General features: G+C 44.5%; 3 protein-coding genes across 3 annotated transcripts in view; 2 read left to right on the plus strand and 1 right to left on the minus strand.

Moving 5' to 3' along the window:
- Positions 1-2,019, plus strand: part of IRAK1 (interleukin 1 receptor associated kinase 1) — a 41,126-nt gene extending 39,107 nt beyond the window's left edge. The window contains exon 13 of the mRNA XM_042447644.1: positions 272-2,019. Coding sequence (XP_042303578.1) covers positions 272-327 — 56 coding nt within the window. The 3' untranslated portion in view covers positions 328-2,019. The remainder of the gene's footprint in view (positions 1-271) is intronic.
- A 1,358-nt stretch (positions 2,020-3,377) lies between these two features.
- Positions 3,378-9,700, minus strand: TMEM187 (transmembrane protein 187). The gene is made up of 2 exons (XM_042448413.1): positions 9,347-9,700; positions 3,378-4,877 (listed from the first exon to the last, which is right to left on the minus strand). The coding sequence occupies exon 2, from the start codon at positions 4,292-4,294 to the stop codon at positions 3,503-3,505; it is 792 nt and encodes a 263-aa protein (XP_042304347.1). The 5' UTR covers positions 4,295-4,877; positions 9,347-9,700; the 3' UTR covers positions 3,378-3,502.
- Positions 9,701-11,620: 1,920 nt separating this feature from the next.
- Positions 11,621-21,314, plus strand: part of HCFC1 (host cell factor C1) — a 27,854-nt gene continuing 18,160 nt past the window's right edge. The window contains exons 1-8 of the mRNA XM_042455650.1: positions 11,621-12,897; positions 16,550-16,698; positions 17,182-17,342; positions 17,647-17,855; positions 18,026-18,110; positions 18,205-18,311; positions 18,403-18,582; positions 20,285-20,695. Coding sequence (XP_042311584.1) covers positions 12,669-12,897; positions 16,550-16,698; positions 17,182-17,342; positions 17,647-17,855; positions 18,026-18,110; positions 18,205-18,311; positions 18,403-18,582; positions 20,285-20,695 — 1,531 coding nt within the window. The 5' untranslated portion in view covers positions 11,621-12,668. The remainder of the gene's footprint in view (positions 12,898-16,549; positions 16,699-17,181; positions 17,343-17,646; positions 17,856-18,025; positions 18,111-18,204; positions 18,312-18,402; positions 18,583-20,284; positions 20,696-21,314) is intronic.

Raw genomic sequence — 21,314 nt, forward strand, 5'->3', positions numbered from 1 at the left:
GGCTGATAGGTGCTATAGTGCTATGCCACCAGGATGCTTGCATTTAGTCCCTCTTTAACGTAGATCGATCAGGCAGAGTGATCCATAGAACATGGCCACAACCATGCATGTTTGTAGTCCTCTTTTCACTGTCATTATTATTTCTGGGTTCCAGGGGGTGGGGAAGCATAAGGCACTAAGCAAGTGGTGATCTCTTTACTCAAGGGGGAATAGGAAGGGAAGGTTACTCCATGAGACTGGTTGTTAAGTTTTCTCTTGTTTCTCCCTCCAGAGCACACTGCAGAGCCTTCTCGTGAGCCCGAAGAGAGTGACGAATTTGAGTTATGAATCTGATGGTCATGGAAGGATTAAAGTTCTCATAGCGCTGATGGCACTTTTCAGATTACAGGGTCCCACTCCAAGATGGTGTGTGTGTTATGTTCCATCCATCCTATAGCACACTGGTGTTTCTGTTGGAATCTGGCTTCAGGCCAACCACCATGTATCAAACAGGGGCTAGCAGAAAAGACTCTTAGAGTGGATCCAAAGTTCATACCTCAAAAGGGATATGGAGGGGTTTGCAAGTACTGTACAGTCAGCCCTCCTTATCCACGGATTTTGCATCTACAGATTCCACCATCCTCAACTGGAAAATATTTTTCTAAAACTTCCAAAGAGCTAACCTTGATTTTGCCAAAAAAAAGTTTTATAAGGCATACCATTTTTACTACACCATTGAATGAGACTTGAGCATCCATGGATTTTGGTATCTACAGTGGGAGGTGTTCTGGGACCAAACCCTACTGGATAACAAGAGCCCACTATGTGGGTTTTTTGTTTTGTTTTGTTTTTGCCTGTAGCCCTCCCTACAGAGGCTCCTCACTACACTCCCTTTTCCTTGAACTGGTACAATAAATAATTTTATATTTGTAACTGACCTGTATCTACTTTGATTGGCAGATTAAACATGGCTATTGGCAAAGATCTACTTGTTGCAGGATTTTCAAATAGCACTGTAACAGACTCAACAAAAATGAAGCAAAACTGTCTTTTCAGGCTGCATCTACATTGCAGAAATAATGCAGTTTGACAGCAATTTAACTACCATGTCCGGGTGCTATGGAACTTTGGGGATTGTAGTTTCGTGAGACATTTAGCCTTCTCTTTCAGAGTGCTCTGGTGCTATAACAAACTACAATTTACAGAATTCCATAGCATTCAGCCATGGCAGTAGAAGTGCTGTCAAACTGGATGATTTCTGCAGTGTGAATGCAGCCTACATCTTTCCACTGGGCTGGGAATTCTGCTTGCCTTCATCCCTTTCTCACTCCTTTTCCTTATCAGTGCAAAAAGACTGGACACAGAGACAGGAAGTAAAATAGAAGCCAAAATCCCAAAAAAGGCCCCACACTTGAGACAATCTTTCCTATTTGTTGCTTCTCGTATTAACCCTCACTTTAGTCTCTGCTTTCTCTGTTCTGATATCCACCATGTGGAATTAAGGCAGGAAGAGATGGGCTGTTTACATGGGGGCGACATCATAACGCTCCAGTAGCGCTATGTTTACATGCCACTGGAGTGCCATGAAGCCAGATTCCGGCTGTGACTCGGGCATAAAGCCAGCTTTTTGCCGCTCCTTTTTTGGGCAGCTTCAAGGCTTATTGGGGCTATGGTGTGCAGTTGCCGCAGCCCCAATCCGCCTTCAGAAGGGGCGGCTTCAAGCCTGTCTATTTCAGCCCTGAATTCCCAGTATTGGGTGCTTCCACCATTACCTTAAAACCTTTCTGTTCGCCAAGCAATTTTCCTGATTGACATTGTCAGCCCTGTTTTCAATGAATTTTTAAATTGATTTTACTCTTTCTGGTTATTTATTTTATTGTATCTGTGTTTATTGTAAATCACTTGGGAGGTTGTTTTTTTTTAAATGGGAAGTGACATAAATTGTTCTGAACTGAATATGTTGCCTGATAAATTGGTATCCCTTTTCAAAGTGATTTTGTTCACTAACATGAGAATTAAACAACTTCCCTTGAAACCATAGTAAGTTTACATAGCGTGGTTTTGTACCTGCTACCAAGGTTCTCTGAGCAAAATAAGACAATTCAAACATAACATTAAAAAAAAAAGAAACACATAAGGAAGCTAATGGCCAAGGATCAAAACAGTAAAAAGCAGCAGAATCAAAGTATGAACATCTAAAGCAATGATGGGAAGCATGTGCCCCCCCCCAAACTGCAGCCCCCAGCAGCCCTACCCAGCATAGCCAATGGTAAAATATGCTGGGAGTTAAAGTTCAACGACAGATGGAGGGTCACACAATTCTCACACCTGATCTAATGCCTGGGAAAACAGAAAAGTCTTGATGTAACAGCAGTTCAAATAAGCTTCTCCAGGGAAGTCATTCCGTAGATAGGGCACTACCATTTCAGTATCCACCCACCCCACCTCATACACTAAGGAGGAGGCTGAAACCCTGAACTTATGAGTTGAACTCAGACACCTGCTACCCCTCAGAGACTACCACATCTCTTCCTGTTAACTGCCATCAAGTCAAGTTTGACTTCTGCTGACCCTATGAATTAAAGACCTCCAAGTCACCCTGTCCTCAACAGCTCTGCTCAGGTCTTGCAAAAGGCACTGGATTCCTTGAGTCTGTCCATCTGTAATGGAGTCGCCCTCTTTTCCTATTGCCTTCTACTTTGCAAAGCATTAGTGTCTTTTCTAGTGAGTCATGTCTTCTCCTGATATGTCTAAAATACAACAGTCTTCAGTTTAGTCATCTTAGTTTATAGGGAAAGTTCAGGTTTAATTTGCTTATTTGATTTGACCCATTCATTTCTTGGGCATCCAGAGCATCCTCAAAATTCTCCTCCAGCACCATATTTTCACTTTCAGCCTTGGTGAGAATCCTTTCCTTATGGTAGTATACCTATATCAAAGTTAATTAGTAAGTGTATACAGCAGGGGTAGGCAACCTGCGGCCCGGCGAGGCCTTGGGACCGGCCCCAGCCCAGTCCTGCCGCCGATTGCCACCGGGGCCTTTGGGGGGCAATTGTCTATAGAAGCCTCAGAAACATGCATTTATATTAACATTTTTTAAAAAATCAGCAAATTTTTTCGCGTGTCCTCCATTTTTTAAAAGAAAGTGTCTTCCATTTGAAAATTTTGTCCTACATTTGTCCTGGTTTATATAGTTAATTTGTTTTTAAAAATTATTTAATTATTTATTTTTTGGCTTCGGCCCCCCAGTTGTCTGAGGGACAGCAACCCGGCCCCCGGCTCAAAAAGGTTGCCTACCCCTGGTATACAGAGTAGTGATTTTTTTTTCTTTGTGGTTTTGTAAAAGATGCATTATCTGGCCAAATACTTTGAACTACATCAGGAAATATATTTCCTTGTACATTTATGGGAGCAGTGTTTATTCTTTCAGGTCCAGTCATACTACATCTTGCTGCCATGGCACAATTAGTATGTCCTTGAGTGATACCATTAATGATGGATTAATTCATAGAGACCTGAGCTGTCATCTGCTCAACTGAGTCAAGAAAAGGAAGGCACAATGAAACTGCAGTACATCACAGATTTTGGACCAAAAATGGCCAGTGAACCGTTGGAAGAGTGCCCACTGTGCCAGATCCTGGTCCCACAGCTTGAGGCTTATAAAACCCAGGCAAGAGGCAATCCCCAATGCCATGATTTGGAAAGATGCAGCATTACCCAAATGCCTCTGCACTTTCCATGCTCTCCAAACAACTATGAATATGTGTCCGCCCAATGCTAGCTCAAAACCTTGGGGGTAAAGCAATGCCAGAGCGTAGCTTGTCAATGATGCCACTTCCATGGCCAGAAAGGTGGTGGGTTTCCATCCCTGCTCTAGGAAATGGCACCAGACCACAACCCAAGCAAAAATTGGCAATGTCAACCATTGGTCTAAGACAGCTGCCCAATGATGCTGTGTCCAGAGCCGGACCCATTGCACAGGTCCATAGGCAAGTGCCATGACAGCAAAGACCTCCTGGAAGTAGTAGTAAGTCTGTCCCTTCTTGTCACATGAAGGCAGCCAGTACCAACCCAGAAGTACATAGGCCACATTGACTAAGCAATTGGCAGGCATAGCCAGGATAGCTGGCAATTGTGGCATGGTTGGTTCAGCATAGTATCCATACCCGATCTCCGTCTGAACATCATCCAGGATTCCAGAAGCCACAATTCCCACACAAAGCACCAAACCTCCAGCCACTTGCAAGGCAGGTTCTCTCTTGCTTTCTAGTTTTATGCCAGCTCTTTCCAAAGCCTGGCCCAGCTCTTTCAGCATGACTGCTCAGCTCCTGCTGCTTGTTCGGTGGGTCACTTGCTGCTTTAAAAAGTGTATTTTAACTTCCTGTCCTGCCGATGCTGATTTCACACAAAGTGAGGCGAGGCTATAAAGTGATTGACACATCTCTGGCAGGTTTGCAAGTTTGCATTTCCTGTCCCAACGTGGACTTCGATTCTCCTCTCACTCTCAGCATGCATAGAGATTCATGATGTTGTGGGCATTGGTGCTCTTTTACATGCCTTTTTTTCTTATGCCCAGCACACTCTCCTCCTCCGCTGGACTTTGTTGGCTATGTTCAATCACAGGCCCAGCCTTGGCAGCCGCACAAGTCACGCTGGTTCCAGTGTTTGCAGTTATGAAACAGCTGCAGTGGCAGGATTGGCTGCTGGTGACATCACTGGACGGAGGGGAGTGGGAGAAGGTGGCGAAGAGTGCTTCCTTCCAAGATCTGCTGTTTTGTAACCATGGGGATAGCAGGAGCCACGCTTCAGACGAGATGGTCCCCTGGGCTCAGCCTCGCAAGACATCCTGTTCTTCAAAGTACGAAGTATTTACTGCCGAGGCATCACGTTGCTGCTGCCTGTTTTAAATAACAAAAACAAAAACCTTTCATGGCATAAATGTTGACTTTCCAGCAAGAAGAGTGAGCAAGACTCTAGTAAAAGAGCAACCTGTGTCAGTGGACAGCAATAAAGTTTGCAACAAGTAAAACAGCATAAAAGAAAAGGTCCAAAATTAAAGAAGGGATGTGGCACCCATCTTTCCTTCCTATTGATTATCTGGCTGAGGACCAATGGGAAGGAAGTTGAGTCCACAACATCTGGAGCAGCTCAAGTTGCCCCACTGCTCCATGTTATTCTGAACATGCCTCTTCGTAAAACTCCTTTTGGATCTGAAGGAAGTAGTAATGAGGAATTTTATTCCATTTGTTGTTGTGTACCTTCAAGTTGTTCCCAGCTTATGGCGACCCTTGTGGCAAGATCTGTTCAGACAGGATTTGTCACTGTCGTGCTTTGTGTGGGAAAAGTGGCTTCTGGAATCCTGGATGTGTTCAAATGGAAATTGGGACTGATGAATCTGGGTTGTTGTTTTTTAATGTTTTTATCAGTCAGCTGCCTTGGGTCCCTCTGGGAGAAATAAATGAAAAAATAAATACAAATCAATCAATCAATAGCCTTCCTCTGAGACTGAGAGAGTGTGACTTGCCCAAGGTCACCCTGTGCTTTTCCACGGCTGAGCAGTATTCAAAACCTGGTCTCCAGAGTCTTCATCCAAAACTCAAACTACTATGCCATGCTGGCTCTCTTATTCCATTTATATTCCATCTTTTCTTTAAGAAGCTAGTGACAGTGTTGAGTTTGTCCTTGCAGCAGTCTTATGAAGTAAATTACTGTATGCAGGTAGGAGATTATTGAATGTACCAAGCCAGGTGCATCTCTTATGCATGGTAACATGGAGTCACAAGTATTTTTCTGTTGAATGTTATTGACAGAAATGTTAAGTATAACTGTTTTTAAAATAAAACACCACGTTGAAACGAAGTTCACTCCATATAGAATAATAGCAGCAATAATACAAGAGCCACTGGTTTGCACATTGGATTATGGAGACACAGGTTAGAATCCCAGCTCAGCCATGTAAACCCAATGGACAGGTCACACACTCTCAGCCTCAGAAGATGGCAATAGCAAACCCCTTCTGTAGAAACTTGCCAAGAAAATATCATCATAGGATGACTATAAGTAGGAAAGAACTTGAAGGCACATAATAACAACAGTACAAGAGAGCTCCATGATATTTAACACATAAGAACAGCTCAAATGATGATTGCTGTCCACTCTAGCATGGAGATGCAAGACTAGCTGTTGCTTTTCTTATCGTACAAGTAATTTCAAGCAACCCTGAATTCCTCCGACTAAAAAATGCAACCAGATACTGTACTGATGAAAAAGCAATACTGAGTTTTTTCTTTTAGCAATACTAAAGTTGCTTCAAAAACAAAGTGTGCAAGGGAAAGGGGTACAACTAGTAGTTTCTTTTCAGCTTTTCTCACACTCGATTTGCCACCTGCCCCTCAGAAGTCATTCGCAGGTGCAGGGCTAGGCATGTCTCAGCTTCCGTTCCCCACCACACAAATGGGTGCAGGAAACACAGTTTTTCCTTTACAGTGCTTTGTTTCAGGGAGAGTTGAGGCCTAAATGACCTATTTATTGTCCACATTTATTTATTACGAATTAGCACATCATGACATGCATCATGCCACTCCTTTCTGGCCCTGCTTCGATGCTTGCAAGTACCGATTGAAATTTTAAAATTATCCCCCTGCTTATAGTATTGTGGTAAGCAGTAGGACATATCAGTAGTGCTAAAGCAAAATTTCTGGCAACTATGGGGTGAGGACAATCCAGAAATGTTTCAGGTGCTACACTGGGTAATCTGACTTGGTTCCCTAATCTCTCTCTCTAAATACAACATAGTGTTTTGTAGCAAGGACAACCAGTTTGGTGCAGTGTGGTTTGAGTGTTGGACTACAACTCTGGAGACCAGGGTTCAATTCTCAGTTCAGCTGTGAAACCCATTGGGTGACCTTGGGCAAGTCACACTCTCACAGCCTCAGGGAAAGGCAATGGCAATCCTCTCATGAACAAATCTTCCCAAGAAATCCCAGGGACAAAATGTAGGACAAATTCGAGACCAAACTGTAGGGCAACTGCAGGACAAAACTCAGCCCAAAATGTAAGACATTTAAAGTCCACCATTTTTCTTCAATGTCCTACATTTTGAGCTGAGTTTTGTCCTGCAGTTGTCCTACAGTTTGGTCTCAAATTTGTTCCACATTTTGTCCCTGGTAAAAGTGGACAATTATGGCAACCCATTGGACACAACTTGAAGACACACAACAGCAACAACAACAAAATTGTCACAGTGTTAGTATGATTTTCCAGATGTGGATGTGTGGAAGAACAAACTTGAAAATGGGAAATGAACCTCAGTAGTAGTCTGATGTGTAGTTTGCTCTTTTATTCTCTCTCAAACCTTTCTCTTGCACAACAGTTGTAATTTTCTTAATACTAATTAAAAAAAAACCAAACCCATTTGACTGCATTGTTACCTAAAATGGGATTTTGAAATCCTTTGATTTCACCCCTTGGTCTGCGTCCCTTTTATATGTCTATATGTTGTTTTATAATTTATTTTTAATATAGGTACTGTATACAGCCTATTGAATCTTTTGGTGTTTTGCTAGCCTTAAAACACACACAAATGGCTGGGGGAAAAAACATGTCAAGATCGTAATGAGGAAATCAGACATTAGCAAAAAGGAGTTAAGATAGTTATGTATGCACCACATTTGCCCGTCGAGAGACGATTCCTTGTTTTAAGCACTGATTAGATGAACTCAAATTCAACTGCTTTATAAAATTTCTAGGTTACTTTAGCATGCAGATTCTTTCTGTCCTCTCACTTAATCACAATCATGAAGGGGGGGGGGATCATTTCTCTGAATTAATTCTAATGCAGATACTCTTCTGGAATTAATATATTAGCAGCAGAAACCTTCACTTCGCTATCTACGGAAAACATATCTGGGGTAGCCATGTTGGCCAGATAATAAAGTACAATAACATTCAAAACCCACAAAACAGCAATACTTTTATGGGGCCAACCAAAATGCACAAAATATATGGTGCAAGCTTTCCAAGCCCCACTGGCTTCTTCATCGGGCAAATGGGTTAAAAAAATAAAATGACTAACATCACGTTTCTTTCTTTCTCCTGTATGATTTTTAGCATCTTTGCCTGATGAAGAAGCCAGTGGGGCTTGGAAAGCTTGCACCATGTATTTTCTGCCTTTTGCTTGGCCCCATGAAAGTATTGCTGTTTTGTGGGTTTTGGATGTTGTTGTACTTTGCTATATGGTCAACGAAGCTATATGGCTTCTCCTAAATATGTTTCCCATAAATAACAAAGTAAAAAGGTTCATGCTGATACTATATTATATCCAGAAGAGTTATCAGCATTAGGATTAAGTAAAATAAATAACTCTTTAATTTTCTCCCCCCTCATGATTGTGAGGACTTGGTAGCAAAGAAAGAATTTGCATTTTGGTTGGCCCAATACAAGGCGACCAGATGTCCTAACCATAAAAGAGAACAAGGCACCATAAAATGTAGGACATCCCAGAAAAATGTAGGGCATGGCCAAATAAAAGCTAAACGCACTCATAGAAATGTACATTCATGCTTCTTAGCCATGCTCCAAATGGAGGACATTTTGGGATTCCTCCTGGACAGAATGATGAAATGGAGGACATGTCCTGGGAAAGGAGGGCATCCTATAAAGCTTCATAAAAGCACGGACGTTTTGTGGATTTTGTATGTTTTTGTGTACTTTGCTATTTATGTAACATCTCGTTTTGGAGAGCAGAGCAAAATAAAAGTCCTGAGAAATGTTTGCTGTGTTTTTATATTTAATGTTTTATGAGAAAACTAATATATTTTTTAAAAAATTAAAAGTCCTGAGAAGTGGAAAAACAAAACAGGAGAAAAATAAAGAGGAGGACATGGAAAAGCAAAGGTGAAGTGTTAACGAACGCCATTATCAAGGCGAATTGTTTTGTGTGAGGTACAGCCCTCCTCTACGTTTTCGATCCAAATTTTTATGTTTTAACTATCAACAGGACTGGATTTATGATGGACAGACTTGAATACAGGGCAAGTGAGTATCGGAAATTTACTCAGAAATAGAGCCCCACTGAACTGAAGGCGAGTAAATATTATTATTAGGGGAAAGGAAATGTTTATTTGGCGCCTATAGATTCCCTCACATCCACCCGCATCCGGGCATTAAAGAAAGGCAGGGAAGGGACGAGCTGCGTCTGCGCCTGCGCGTTGAGACAAACGGTTGCTACAATAACAAAGTGCGCAGGCGGACTGAGCGAGGCTGTTCCTGAATAGCTACTAAAACCTATTTTATTCTTAACTTCCGTACGTTCCGCGCGCACTTTTCCTTCTCACCCGAAGGGAGGCTACACGTTAATTATACAAACCATAATTCGGTCTCCTAGCAACTCCGAGAAGTTTCCACCCGCCATCTTGAGTAGGCACGTCCTCCTCGGACAGCAGATAGTGGCCATCTTGAGAGACGGGTGTACCCTTTTCTCGAGAGCTTTGGCCGCCATCTTGGAACCACTAGTTGTCTTGACAGGCCCCATAGGGATTTAGTAACGCGCCATATTTGTTCCCGCCTTCCACATCCGGGTAATTTAGTACCCAAGCGCCATCTTGTTCGAGCCTCTCGATCCGAATGGCTCCCACCATCTTGGTTCCATTTTGAGGCGCGCCATCCGCGGCTACTAGGTTTCGGCGGTCGCCATTTTGGATGGTCCCCTTGTTTATCGCGTAACTCCCAACGAGCGGGAGGTTGAGTACATTTTGAATATCCGGGCATTTAGTACCTCCCCGCCCGCCCGCCCGCCATGTTGTTTGAGCTACCAGCCTCATCCGGGAACTTAGCAAGGCGCCTCATTGAAAATACAGGGAGGCCATCTTGGAGCAGTGTTTCCGCCCATCCAGATATCCAAGAAGCCGCCATCTTGAATGTGTATATAAGTCCGCAGAAAGCACATACGGGGCCGCCGGAGGCGCCATCTTGGTTCCTACATAACAGCTATATACGGGCAATTGGGAATAGCCGCCATCTTGGGTCCATCTTTGAAAGGGAGGAGGCACATCCGGGGACTTTGTGGCGCCGTTTGTGTTTTCCATTTCGTGACAGGGATTGGGAAGGGGGCGGAGCCAAGATGGCCGCTTCCAGGAAAGCATGAAACCTCAACGTTTTACCTCACCACCAGTCCCAAAATCGAGTGAATTTCCAAACCATTAAGTTCACAAGTGGCATTTATGAGAGAAAAAAAGGAACAAAAATGCATCCGTAAAAAAAACTTAACTTGTGTGTGAACAGTGCCCGAAATGCCTTTTTGTCCCGCATCCAATGTTTAAAATCCTTATGTTTTTAATTGTACTTTTTTTAACGTTGTGAAGCCGCTCTTGAGTCCCAGTTCTGGGGAAAGAGCGTGACACAAATAATAATAATGATAATAAAACTATTTTTGTGTTTTACTTTGCGTTGTAATCCCGCCTCGATCCATTGGGAAGAGGCGGGAAATATAAACAAACATTAAAGCGCCACCCACGCGCGTTTGCAATGCTGTTTTTTAGACCCAGAGCTCGATATATATATATTTTCATCAAAGATGGCGGCGCCCATAGGGTTGCTATAAGGCACAGAGACTGGGAGAAAGGAAGGAAGCCTCGTCCTCGTATCGCGCCTCCCAAAAGCCTTCGTGGCTGCTGCTGCTACTGCTGCTAGCCAGGCGAAGGAGGAGGACGGCTATTGGAGGGAACGGGGGTTTTTTAAATGAGGGCGGGACTTCCTATTCCAAATGGCGACTCCCACAGAACAACACTCTGTGAAGGAGTATATAAAGTACAGTTGGAAAAAGCGCTGCCATAATCTATATATATATATATATCCATAATATATATATAAAACATTAACGTGTATATATAGACACACGCACATATATATACACACACTGAATATACCTCACGCTGGAACCCTCTTGTTTTATTACTTTATTTAAATTTTATTTATAAGTGGTTTTGAGTAGGGCATTTAAGAGAGGTAATCACACACAATCACTATATAAAATCACACACACACATATATATATATATGTACATGCCGTGAGGTATATGTTACAGCTGGAAAAAGCGTTGGCAGATAGTCTTCAGTTTATAGCAGTTTGTGTATGATTGCCATTGCTTGGCCCCATGAAATAGTTCCCTCTCTCAAAATATAAATACATTAAAAAAAATTAAAAGGAGGGTTCCAGTGTGAGGTATAATGAAGTCATATATATATATATATACTTGAAAATATCTCACACTGGAACCCTCCTTTTAATTTTTTTAATGTATTTATATTGTGATATATGTTACAGTTGGGAAAAGCGTTGGCTGATGATAGCCTTCGGTTTATAGCAGTTCAAAACAAAGGTGTGTGTGTGTGTGTGTGTGTGTGTGTGTGTGTATTTACTCCTCTGAAACCCTTTCCTTTCACAAAGTATAACAAATACATTTTATAAATAAATAAATAAATAAAGAAGCAGGCGGGTTCCAGGCAGCTTCCAAAATGGCGCCGCGCAAGAGGCGTCCCTCCCCCAAGATGGCGGCGCCCTTGTGGGAGGGGTTTCCGTACAGACTAGAGGCCCTCCTGGTGGCCCCGCCCACCGCCGCCTCCTCCTCCTCCTCCTCCGCTGCCGAGGAAGAGAGAGAGAGAGAGAGAGCGAGAGGCTGGGAGAGACTAGACTCCTCACACAGGCGCAAGATGGCGGCTCCCAGGGCGGCGTGAAGGCTCCTGGAGCCCGCAGCTTGCCCCGTCGGGTGCCGTACAGCGAGCGGGGATCGGTGCTCGGAAGCCCGGGGGAGGCTTAGGACTCCTGGCCCAGGAGCAGGCAGGACCGGAGCGAAGCAGGAGGAGGAGGAGAAGGGGAAGGGGGTTGAGGAGGAGGGGGAGGCGGCTTATTCCCTCCCTGCGGCCGCCATTTTCCGCCCGGGCAACACAAGATGGCGGCTCCCAGGGCCGGGCTCTGAGCGGGAGGAGGAGGAGGAGGAGGAGGAGTAACAACTGCCCCACGAGGGGTAGCTCCCTCCAGAAGGGGGGCAAGAGGGGGGACAGGGCTCTTTTTTTTCCTTACCCCGAAAACGTAGGGTCGGCTTTTTGTATCAATTCCCCCCTTTCCCCCCTCCCTCTGCAAGGGGAGGAAGGCATTAGGCCCCGCTGGGCTTCCTCGAGAGTAAGCGCCTCCTCCTCCTCTGCTTTAAGGGAACACGGTTCAAACCAAAACAGAGGAGGCTCTTCATCCCCCTCCCTCCCTCTCCCAATCTATCCTAATATTATACATATACATATATATAGTTTGAGCGGGAGATCTCTCTCTCCTTTTTTTTTGTGTCTCCAAATATTAACCCCTTTTGCGGGCACTGACACACTTCCCTAGTAGTAAATCAAATAAAGAGGTGCCTGGTTTCATTTGGTCATGTTTTTTGGGTGGGCCCCATATATATATATATATATATATATATATGCCCATCCCTATATATATAATATACTTTTTTACCTTAGAAGTCAGAAAGAGTGTGTCAAGGAAAGGAGTTGGTGTCTCTGTTATTATTACTGTTTTCATTTTTTAGCCACCAAGGAGAATTGACCAGATTCCTCTTCCTCCTCCTGGTCCTTTGGAGGGGGGGCTGGTGGTTGGGAAGGGTATAGTTACACTGAGAGTTGGGAGGTGTGCTAGGTCCCCTATGGCTGCCACCACCACCGCCTCGCCTCTGGTCCCTATCGGGGGCTCCCCTGTAACAGGTGCCTCCGCAGGGCTCCTCCTGCAGCCCAGATGGAAGAGGGTCGTTGGCTGGTCAGGGCCCGTCCCTCGCCCCCGCCATGGGCACCGCGCTGTGGCCATCAAGGAGCTGATCGTGGTCTTCGGAGGGGGAAACGAGGGCATCGTCGACGAGCTCCATGTCTATAACACAGGTAAGGGACGGTAAGGGCCACTAGTGCCTCCAGGGTTATCTATTATAGCTCAAGGGAGCTTTTGCACCCACTTGTCTCTTTTACACCCACTTGGTAAGAAAAAAAAAACCTGCACGAAAGTATGGTCCTAGACACACTGCAGAAACAATCATCCAGTTTGAGACCGCTTTACCTGCCCTGGCTCAATGCTAGGGAATCCTGGGAACTCTAGGTTTTGTGAGACATTGAGCCTTCTCTGTGGCAGAGAGACAGAGAGCTCTAGGGCCACAATAAACTACAATTCCCCAGATTCCCCTAATAGCACTGAGCCAGGGCAGTTAAAAGTGGCCTCAAAGTGGATTGTTATGTCTGTGGTGTGTTTTTGGACCTATGAAGTGGTGGGGATTGATGGTTCGTGTATAGTGTGAGAAAGAGATCTCTGTGTGGTGAGATTCTACATGGAAGTGTAAAGTGGGGATGGATGATTCGTGTATAGCCTGTGTGTGTGAGAGAGAGAGAGAGAGCTCTTGTGTGAGGTTGTATATGCCTAATTCTGTGTAGTTGTATATGCCTGTATTCTTAGGGTCTCTCTGAATTTTTTAAACTGGTGTCCCACACTTAGCCTGCTAAGCTGCAAGTAGGATGTTAATACTGATAGCATAGTTATTGTGGTTAGATGTCCCACGCTTAGCTTGCCAAGCTGCAAGTGGGTTGTTAACAAGGATAGTATGAGAGAGCTAGAAGGGTGGAATGGTCCCCCTTGTTCCTTCTCTGTATTGCATTTCCTCCAGCCCTTTGGGGTGCTGCATGAGTCTCCCATGCATGAGTCCCTTTCTCTGTTAAATGGAGCACCAGTGACTTCCTGCAAGAAACTTTTTCATCTTTGCACTTCTGCCCATAGAGCATCAGTTATTTAGAGGTGCCTGTTTTTGGCCGGGGGGGGGGCAGACATACTGTTATAAGACATAGAGTAGTACAGTACCCAGTTTTGTAACAGTAATAGGTTTGGGGCAGGCTTCTCATCTTCTGTTAGCAGAATATCTTGAGGATTGTTTTATGGCAAGCATGGAGCCCCTGTTGCCAGTCTTGATGGGATGGGGGCAGGTGGGTTAGGCGTCCATGGAGGAAATGGGTAGGCTGGCAAAAAGAGCACTCTGTGCCAGCTTGATAGAAAGAGACAAATTCCAGAGAATTGTCCCATCATGAAGCCAGCGCACCCGGCTTAGATCACAGCCCAGGGTATTCTGAGGACACAAGTGCTTTCACACTTGCAAGTGAACCCTGGTGTGCTGGTGGCCACACAGTTTGTCTGGCATAGTACAAATTCCCTTTCCTCCCTGTGTCAGTGCCCTCTTTCCCCACACATACTAATGTGAGAGGTGTGGGGCACTTGCAAAGGAGCTTTTTTTCCTCCCCAAGGGCTTGGCGGGAAAAATCCAACTTTCAAATGCTGCAGCTTTTAACTCCTTGTTGCCTGGTTTCCTCGCTGAGATACATAGAGCCCAGCACCGTGCCTGCAAAGTGCACTGTGAGCAAATGGTGGGATGTTCTACTCTGTATCTCATTGGGAAAGGTGGGAGACCCTCACCTCCAGTGCCAGGAACCAGCGATGTTCTGCTTTGGCGTTGGCTGAAGTAGCTTAGAGTATTGGGTTTAAATTTTTGCCTGGTGCCAATGGGAAAACCTGCTTTCTCTCTCTGTAAGCAAGTCCCACCCTCGTTCCACTGTGCTTGTTCTTCATTGGAAGGCAGAGCATAGGGTGGAGTCTGTTGATTTCTACAATCTAAGCTGCATAGCGGTGCATTGTGATGTGAGTTGAGTTGCCTGCCAAAATGGAGGAAGGGGTGGCAAGTGGGTCTGGTTTATTTGGGAGCTGCTGCTGCACACCTACAGCATTGTGAATACAATCTCAAAAGGCCAGCAACCTGTGGGAATGCACACGGTGCTCTTTTTGGTGTGTGCGTACGGGCAAAGACAAGGTACAGTTTCTAAGTCCCATTATGGCAGTAGGTCTTAATGTTCCAGGGTTAGATGTCCCACACTTAGCCTGCCATTGCAAAGCTGCAACATTGAGTTGTCTGGACTCCACATATAACAAACCTGAAAGGTTAGCTCAGAAGAATGAACTTTATCGGAAAGGGTTTCTTGAAAATAGCCTTCATTGGTTAAAAGCTATTGCATTTTCTAGATCAGATAGGCCCTGTTTAGTCTTAAAGGAGCTACTTTCTGAACTACGTTATGGTTCCTCTCTTATGTGCTCGGTCCCTGTTCTGCAGATTGCATGGTCTTCCTAACTTGGAAACCATAGTGTGGAAATTTTGTCTGCTTCAAGTCAGCCAGTTTTCTACACTGGTAATGATTTTGTTTTGTAACATTTGCATGAAATTAGAAACAACCTGGTTTTAAACATACAAAACAACTTTGCATATTTTGAAACATGTGAATTAATTTAATCTGCATTTCTTTGTTTTGGAAGAACAACTATAAACCCAGCATGAAGCTCAGGGAGCACAAAGTGGAGATGGCCTTTCCTTAGGAAGACTCTTAAGATCACTTTAGTCAAAATGTACAGTTTTTAGTTTTTTCACACCAACAACCCCCCCCCCCCCCCCGCCCAAGAATGCTGCTTTCTTTCTGTAAGAACTTGACTTCAGACATTTGGGCTTTCTTCCTTTCCCATCTCTAGTCTTTTCATGCTACTAGTCTTTGTGATACTGCCACCTCTGCAGTCAAGTAACTTAAAAAATGGTTTTAGGTATCTTGCTGAAAGCAGTGCCTTCTTTCTCCCCAAAAAAGGTATTAGTGGTGGAGCTAGATTGGCATTCCATGAAGATATACTATTGTGTAGTTATATCAAAGATGGTTGAACTGTCTGGGGCTCCAATTTAGGTTATTCCAGTTGTGAATGCGTGGGGCAGAGCACTATGTTGGGTTTGTAAGTACATGTGGGAGGAAGTGTGTCAGCTACTGCCACCCCCTTCATATCAGCCCCCATCTCAGCCACCACTTCAGACTTCTCTTGTTGTGTAACCCAGGGCTGGGCAGTAGGGATGGGTCCAGCTTTTTGATTAGCAGCTATCTCTTTTCTTTGTTTTCATAATAGGTTGCCCCCCCCCCCCCCGCTCTCACTATAAGCCCTTCTGGATGGCAAAGCCTCTTGCATCCATATAAAGCGGCGGAGGAACCCTGTCCCTAGAATGTGAAGAATTGTTTCTCCCATTCCTCTGACAGGTCCTGTTATTGTGGCCCACTTGCTTTATTTTATCCCCTCAAGAATGAAGACGTAACCTCGCAGTGTTTTCTGGTAGCTTCTTTGTTGAAAGGCTATCATGGTTTTGAAAAATTGTGTGCCTCAAGAGGTTTAATTGTCTGGAGGAAAGTACATTATGGCAAAACTGTTTTAGGAACAAGCAAAGATACCACTGTAGTTGGTGGCTAGTTGTGAGGGCTCAACCTTCAAATTAGTTGATATACTGTCTTTTGCTCAATAGTCTGCCAACTGAGAATTGAGAAAGCACCTTAATCCTCATGTCTGTGCTTTAATTTAATTTTGGCGTATCCAGTGAAATTGTTTCTGTGTTTCCAGACTTATGCTAACCTGGACATCAATTGCACTGGAGTGCTGAATTTAAAGTACAGTATCTATTTTGACTTCTCTCTGCTTTTCTTCCAGCTACGAACCAGTGGTTCATCCCAGCTGTGCGGGGAGACATCCCACCTGGCTGTGCTGCCTATGGTTTTGTTTGTGATGGGACACGCCTGCTGGTCTTTGGTGGGATGGTGGAGTATGGCAAGTACAGCAATGACCTCTACGAACTACAAGTGAGTAGCTACCAGGTGTAATAATGTTCCCCTCAGTTCAGAAAGAAGCTATAACAGTGGTGGCTTAAATCTAACCAAGGAAGGACTGTATGGGACTTCTGGTCCAGTACTAGGATGTATAATTCAGTGCTTGGTCTTTTTTGGGGGGAGGGGGAGTTACTCAGGTATTACTTATAGTCATTGTTTCTACTCTGTTGCTTGAGAAGCAGCAGGGAGCTTTGAGCTTCTGGAAATGCATCTCTTTCCTCTTTTCCTTTCTTTCAAAGTAGTAATTCCTGATGCTTTTATGTTTGGGGTGGGATAACTATTCTGTGAAATGTTTTGACGCTTGACAGAACCCTCAAAAACAACAAGGCTATTGCTAGGGAACTGTGAGATTTCTAGTCCAAAATAGATGAAGCAGCAGCCCCTGTACTGTGATTTCAAAAGAAAACACACACCATCATTTGCTTGCCTTAATAATCGAGTGGATCATTGTTCTAGGCCAGCCGTTGGGAATGGAAGAGACTGAAGGCCAAAACTCCCAAGAATGGCCCCCCACCCTGCCCACGCCTTGGCCATAGCTTCTCATTGGTGGGCAACAAGTGCTACCTATTTGGGGGCCTTGCCAACGACAGTGAAGATCCCAAGAATAACATCCCCAGGTATGTTGGCCATGTCTTGCCCTGTTTCATGGGAAAGATGCAGCAGTCCAGGGACAAGGCCCTTTTGCAACTGAACTAAGGCTTGTCTTAATATAACTTGAGTCTGGCAGGAAAAGCACTGATTTGTGAGCATGTTGCAGTGGAGCTACAGCTTCCTTACCCATCCCATATAAAATGCCCATTTCATTGATTTTAAGGAGGGGACTACAAGAGCCCAAGTCAACAGTGGTGACCAGTTGAGAAACATACAGCTGTTGTTGCTGTCCTGTGTTTTCATATCTGTCTGTGTTCTTATTTCTTAAAGATATCTGAATGATCTCTATATCTTGGAGCTGCGTCCCGGTTCTGGTGTGGTCGCTTGGGACATCCCTATCACATACGGTGTACTACCCCCACCAAGGGAGTCCCACACTGCTGTGGTATACACAGAAAAGGACAGCAAAAAATCCAAACTGGTCATATATGGTGGCATGAGTGGTTGTCGTCTTGGTGACCTCTGGACACTTGATATTGGTAACAGCACCAGGACTGAGATTTTTTTTGGGGGCGGGGGTAGGGTTGATTGGGAAGAGGTTCAGGTTCGGTATTCCTGAAAAGAATACCAACTCTGACCCATGTGTATGATAGCTTGGAAGCAGGTTCAAGCAATGCGTGCAATCTTTTGGTTGTGTTTCTCCCTCCAGATTCTCTGACATGGAACAAGCCCACCTTGAGTGGAGTGGCTCCCCTCCCCCGCAGCTTGCACTCAGCCACAACCATTGGGAACAAGTAAGTCCTGTGCCTGGTATGCTTCAGCCTGATCTCTGACTCCTCTAAGTTGAGATCAATTCACAATTTTTGCTTTCTTTTTCCTGTTTTACAGGATGTACGTATTTGGAGGCTGGGTGCCTCTAGTCATGGATGATGTCAAAGTGGCCACACATGAAAAAGAATGGAAATGCACAAATACTTTGGCCTGCCTCAACCTAGGTATGTGAGGGTGTCTGCTGTACCTTAAGTCCCATTGCATCCTCAGATACCTTCATGTCTGATCTTCCCTTTGTGTCTTTCTCTCTTCCAGATTCCATGTCTTGGGAGCCCATTCTGATGGACACCCTGGAAGATAATATTCCCCGGGCACGGGCTGGACACTGTGCTGTAGCCATCAATACTCGTTTGTATATCTGGAGTGGTCGTGATGGCTACCGCAAGGCTTGGAATAACCAGGTTTGCTGCAAGGATCTTTGGTACCTTGAGACAGGTAAGAAGGAAGAGGTTTAGTGGTACCCCGGGATACGAAAGTACCGCCTTACGAAATTTCCGGGATACGAAAAAATCCCATAGGAAAAAACTGTTCCGGGTTACGTTTTTTTTTTTCGGCTTACGAAAAAATTTTTTGGTGCTTTTCGGTGCTTTTTCGCACGAAACGTGGCTTTCCAGCGCTAGCGCCTATGGCTTTTTCGGGTTACGAAAAAAATCGGGTTACGAACGCCGCGGCGGAACGAATTAATTTCGTAACCCGAGGCACCACTGTATCTTATTATTAAATTGGCTTATTATTAAAACTTTGCACAGTTTCAAGGCTGAGTTTCAACTCAAATGTGCATAAGTAGTTAATGATGCAGCCATTCCTGGACTATTACTTTGGGATACATGTGAGGTGGGTTGTATTTTTGCATGCTCTTTTGTGTTTCGGAAAGTATTGTGTTGGGGGAAGAAGTATTCTGTTTTGTTAATTCCTTGAGATGCTGACTTTTCATTTGTGATGATTTTCTTGTGTTGGAAGATTTCAAACACATGAAACACTTTTTCATTACCATTCTGCATTTTAAAATGGTCAAAGTAGTGCATCTGTTTAAATTCTTACTACAGCAGAAACTCTATGTGTGGTTGGTGGACAGAGACCAGATGAGCTAATTTTTCATAGACAGGGCACTCAGAAAGTTCTCCGCTTTCATTTTGAAGTGATATGATTTGGAAAGAGCTGTACCATAGGAATTCTTCTGAATGTGTAGGGTAATCAGTGTTGAAAGCTCTACTGGTCTTGAAAATATGGTGGTTTGTTTGGAAGGGAATTGTATTGGCATAAACTGGATGGGAAAATATGGTTCTTTGGCAGTGCGTCACTACCAAGCCTGTCTCTATACCCAAGCCCCTGGACATTTAAAAAAAATGAGGCCTAAAATTGCCCAAACTACTGCAACAATCTCTTAACTCCAAGAACCTCCAGTACTGACCAGTTTTCATCTGAAATGAAGATGGGAAGTGCCAGGACATCTGTTGGAGTTATCCAGGATAGGCTTGTGAAGTCCAGCAGAGGGCAAGGTTGTGAAATTGCCCACCTCCATGAGCTCTTCCTGATGTCAAGCAAAGGTTCCCAATCTCTTTAGGATTTGTTGGTATAGAATGCAGGTAGGCTCTGCCCATGTCCATCCTATCCCCATCCTGGTTGCTTCTCCCCATCCCAGTGCCATTCTGTGGGTGCACCCCTTCGTAGCATTTCCAAAGAGTTTGAGTAAAAGTTGGGTCTATTAGAATTAAAAATGGATCTGTTTGAATATTACATGGATTCCCTTATTCTGCTCCACAAATTCTCAAAACACAGACAGATTAACAAAGAGATTATTTATGATTTGATGTTGATTCTGGGGAAACAGTTTGGAAAAATCACGGGGCTCCATAAGTACCTGTGCTTCAGACCCATGTTTTTGTCCTGTGGTGCCTTAGTGTGCACTGAATCCATATTTTTTTTTAACTGTCCAGTCCATGGAGATAGATTTTAATCTGTGATTTCATGGTGCTGTAGTATGTGGAGTCCTTAACATAATCTGTTTTATTGATTTAGTTTGTATATCAACATGTCTCTGTGCTCTTATTCTTTTGACCCAACTCCATCCAATCCCACCCCACCTTCCTCACTCTTCACCTTCCTAATGCCACTTGCTCTTCATCTCACCTCACAGAGAAACCTCCATCGCCTTCACGGGTGCAGCTGGTCCGTGCCAACACCAACTCCCTGGAAGTGAGCTGGGGTTCTGTCTCAACTGCTGACACTTACTTGCTACAGCTGCAGAAGTACGATATCCCAGCTGCCACCTCGCCAGCTGCCAATCCTGTACCCTCAGTGCCTGTCAATCCCCCCAAGAGCCCTGCTCCAGCTGCAGCTGCTCCTGTCCCTGCTGTGCAGCCACTGGCACAAATGGGCATCACCCTCCTGCCCCAGACCACAGCTGTTGCTGCCGCCGCCACCGCTGCTGCCGCTGCTCCTGCCCCACCTACCACAACCACCATCCAGGTGCTGCCTACTGTGCCTAGCAGCCCCATGCCAGTGCCTGCTCCTGCTGCCGCCGCCGCTGCAACCCCTCGTCCACAAGGTAAGGAGGAAATCCTGCAGGATAGAGAGTCAGACCACCAATCCCCATCCTATCAACTATTAGCTTGCTTTTTTCAGCCAGTGAAAGTGCATTTTAGTGCCAGTTAGAGCCTTGCTTAGTGGAAAACTATGTTATATAGACCTCTGCACACACTCACTGTTAAATAATTTTGCTTTAGAGTCTCTGCTTTGTGAAACAGGAACAAGACCCTGCCTCCAAGGGCCCAAATTTTGGGAAGATGTCCCCAGGGAGTTGTAGGCAGAGCACATCCTTTTACATAGGAAAATAAATAACAGGCCATCTCTTAAAACTTGGCCATACTGAGCATATTGCACTCATGATTCATTGCTGTTCTTTTTAATGTAGGATTCCAGTTAATTTTCTTGGTACAATTTTTATGAGCATCCTTGAGATCAGAAATTTGATGGAATGTGAATATTTTAATTAAAAGGCATGGGTCCTAAATCCTAGTCTTTGGTTGGTTTAAGTCAGTGCTTCTCAATTATTTTCTGTCATGCCCCCCCTAGGAAGAAGAAAAAATTTCGTGCCCCCCACGCGACTGTAAATAGTATCATGTCCCACTCACAAGCACACTTAGCATTTGAAACAGAACAGGCAG

Source organism: Sceloporus undulatus, chromosome 2 (assembly GCF_019175285.1).
Source record: "Sceloporus undulatus isolate JIND9_A2432 ecotype Alabama chromosome 2, SceUnd_v1.1, whole genome shotgun sequence".
Taxonomy (NCBI): Eukaryota; Metazoa; Chordata; class Lepidosauria; order Squamata; family Phrynosomatidae; genus Sceloporus; species Sceloporus undulatus.

Coding starts and splice junctions, on each gene's coding strand:
- TMEM187 (XM_042448413.1), bottom strand. CDS start 4,294: ATGCTGAAAGAGCTGGGCCAGGCTTTGGAAAGAGCTGGCATAAAACTA.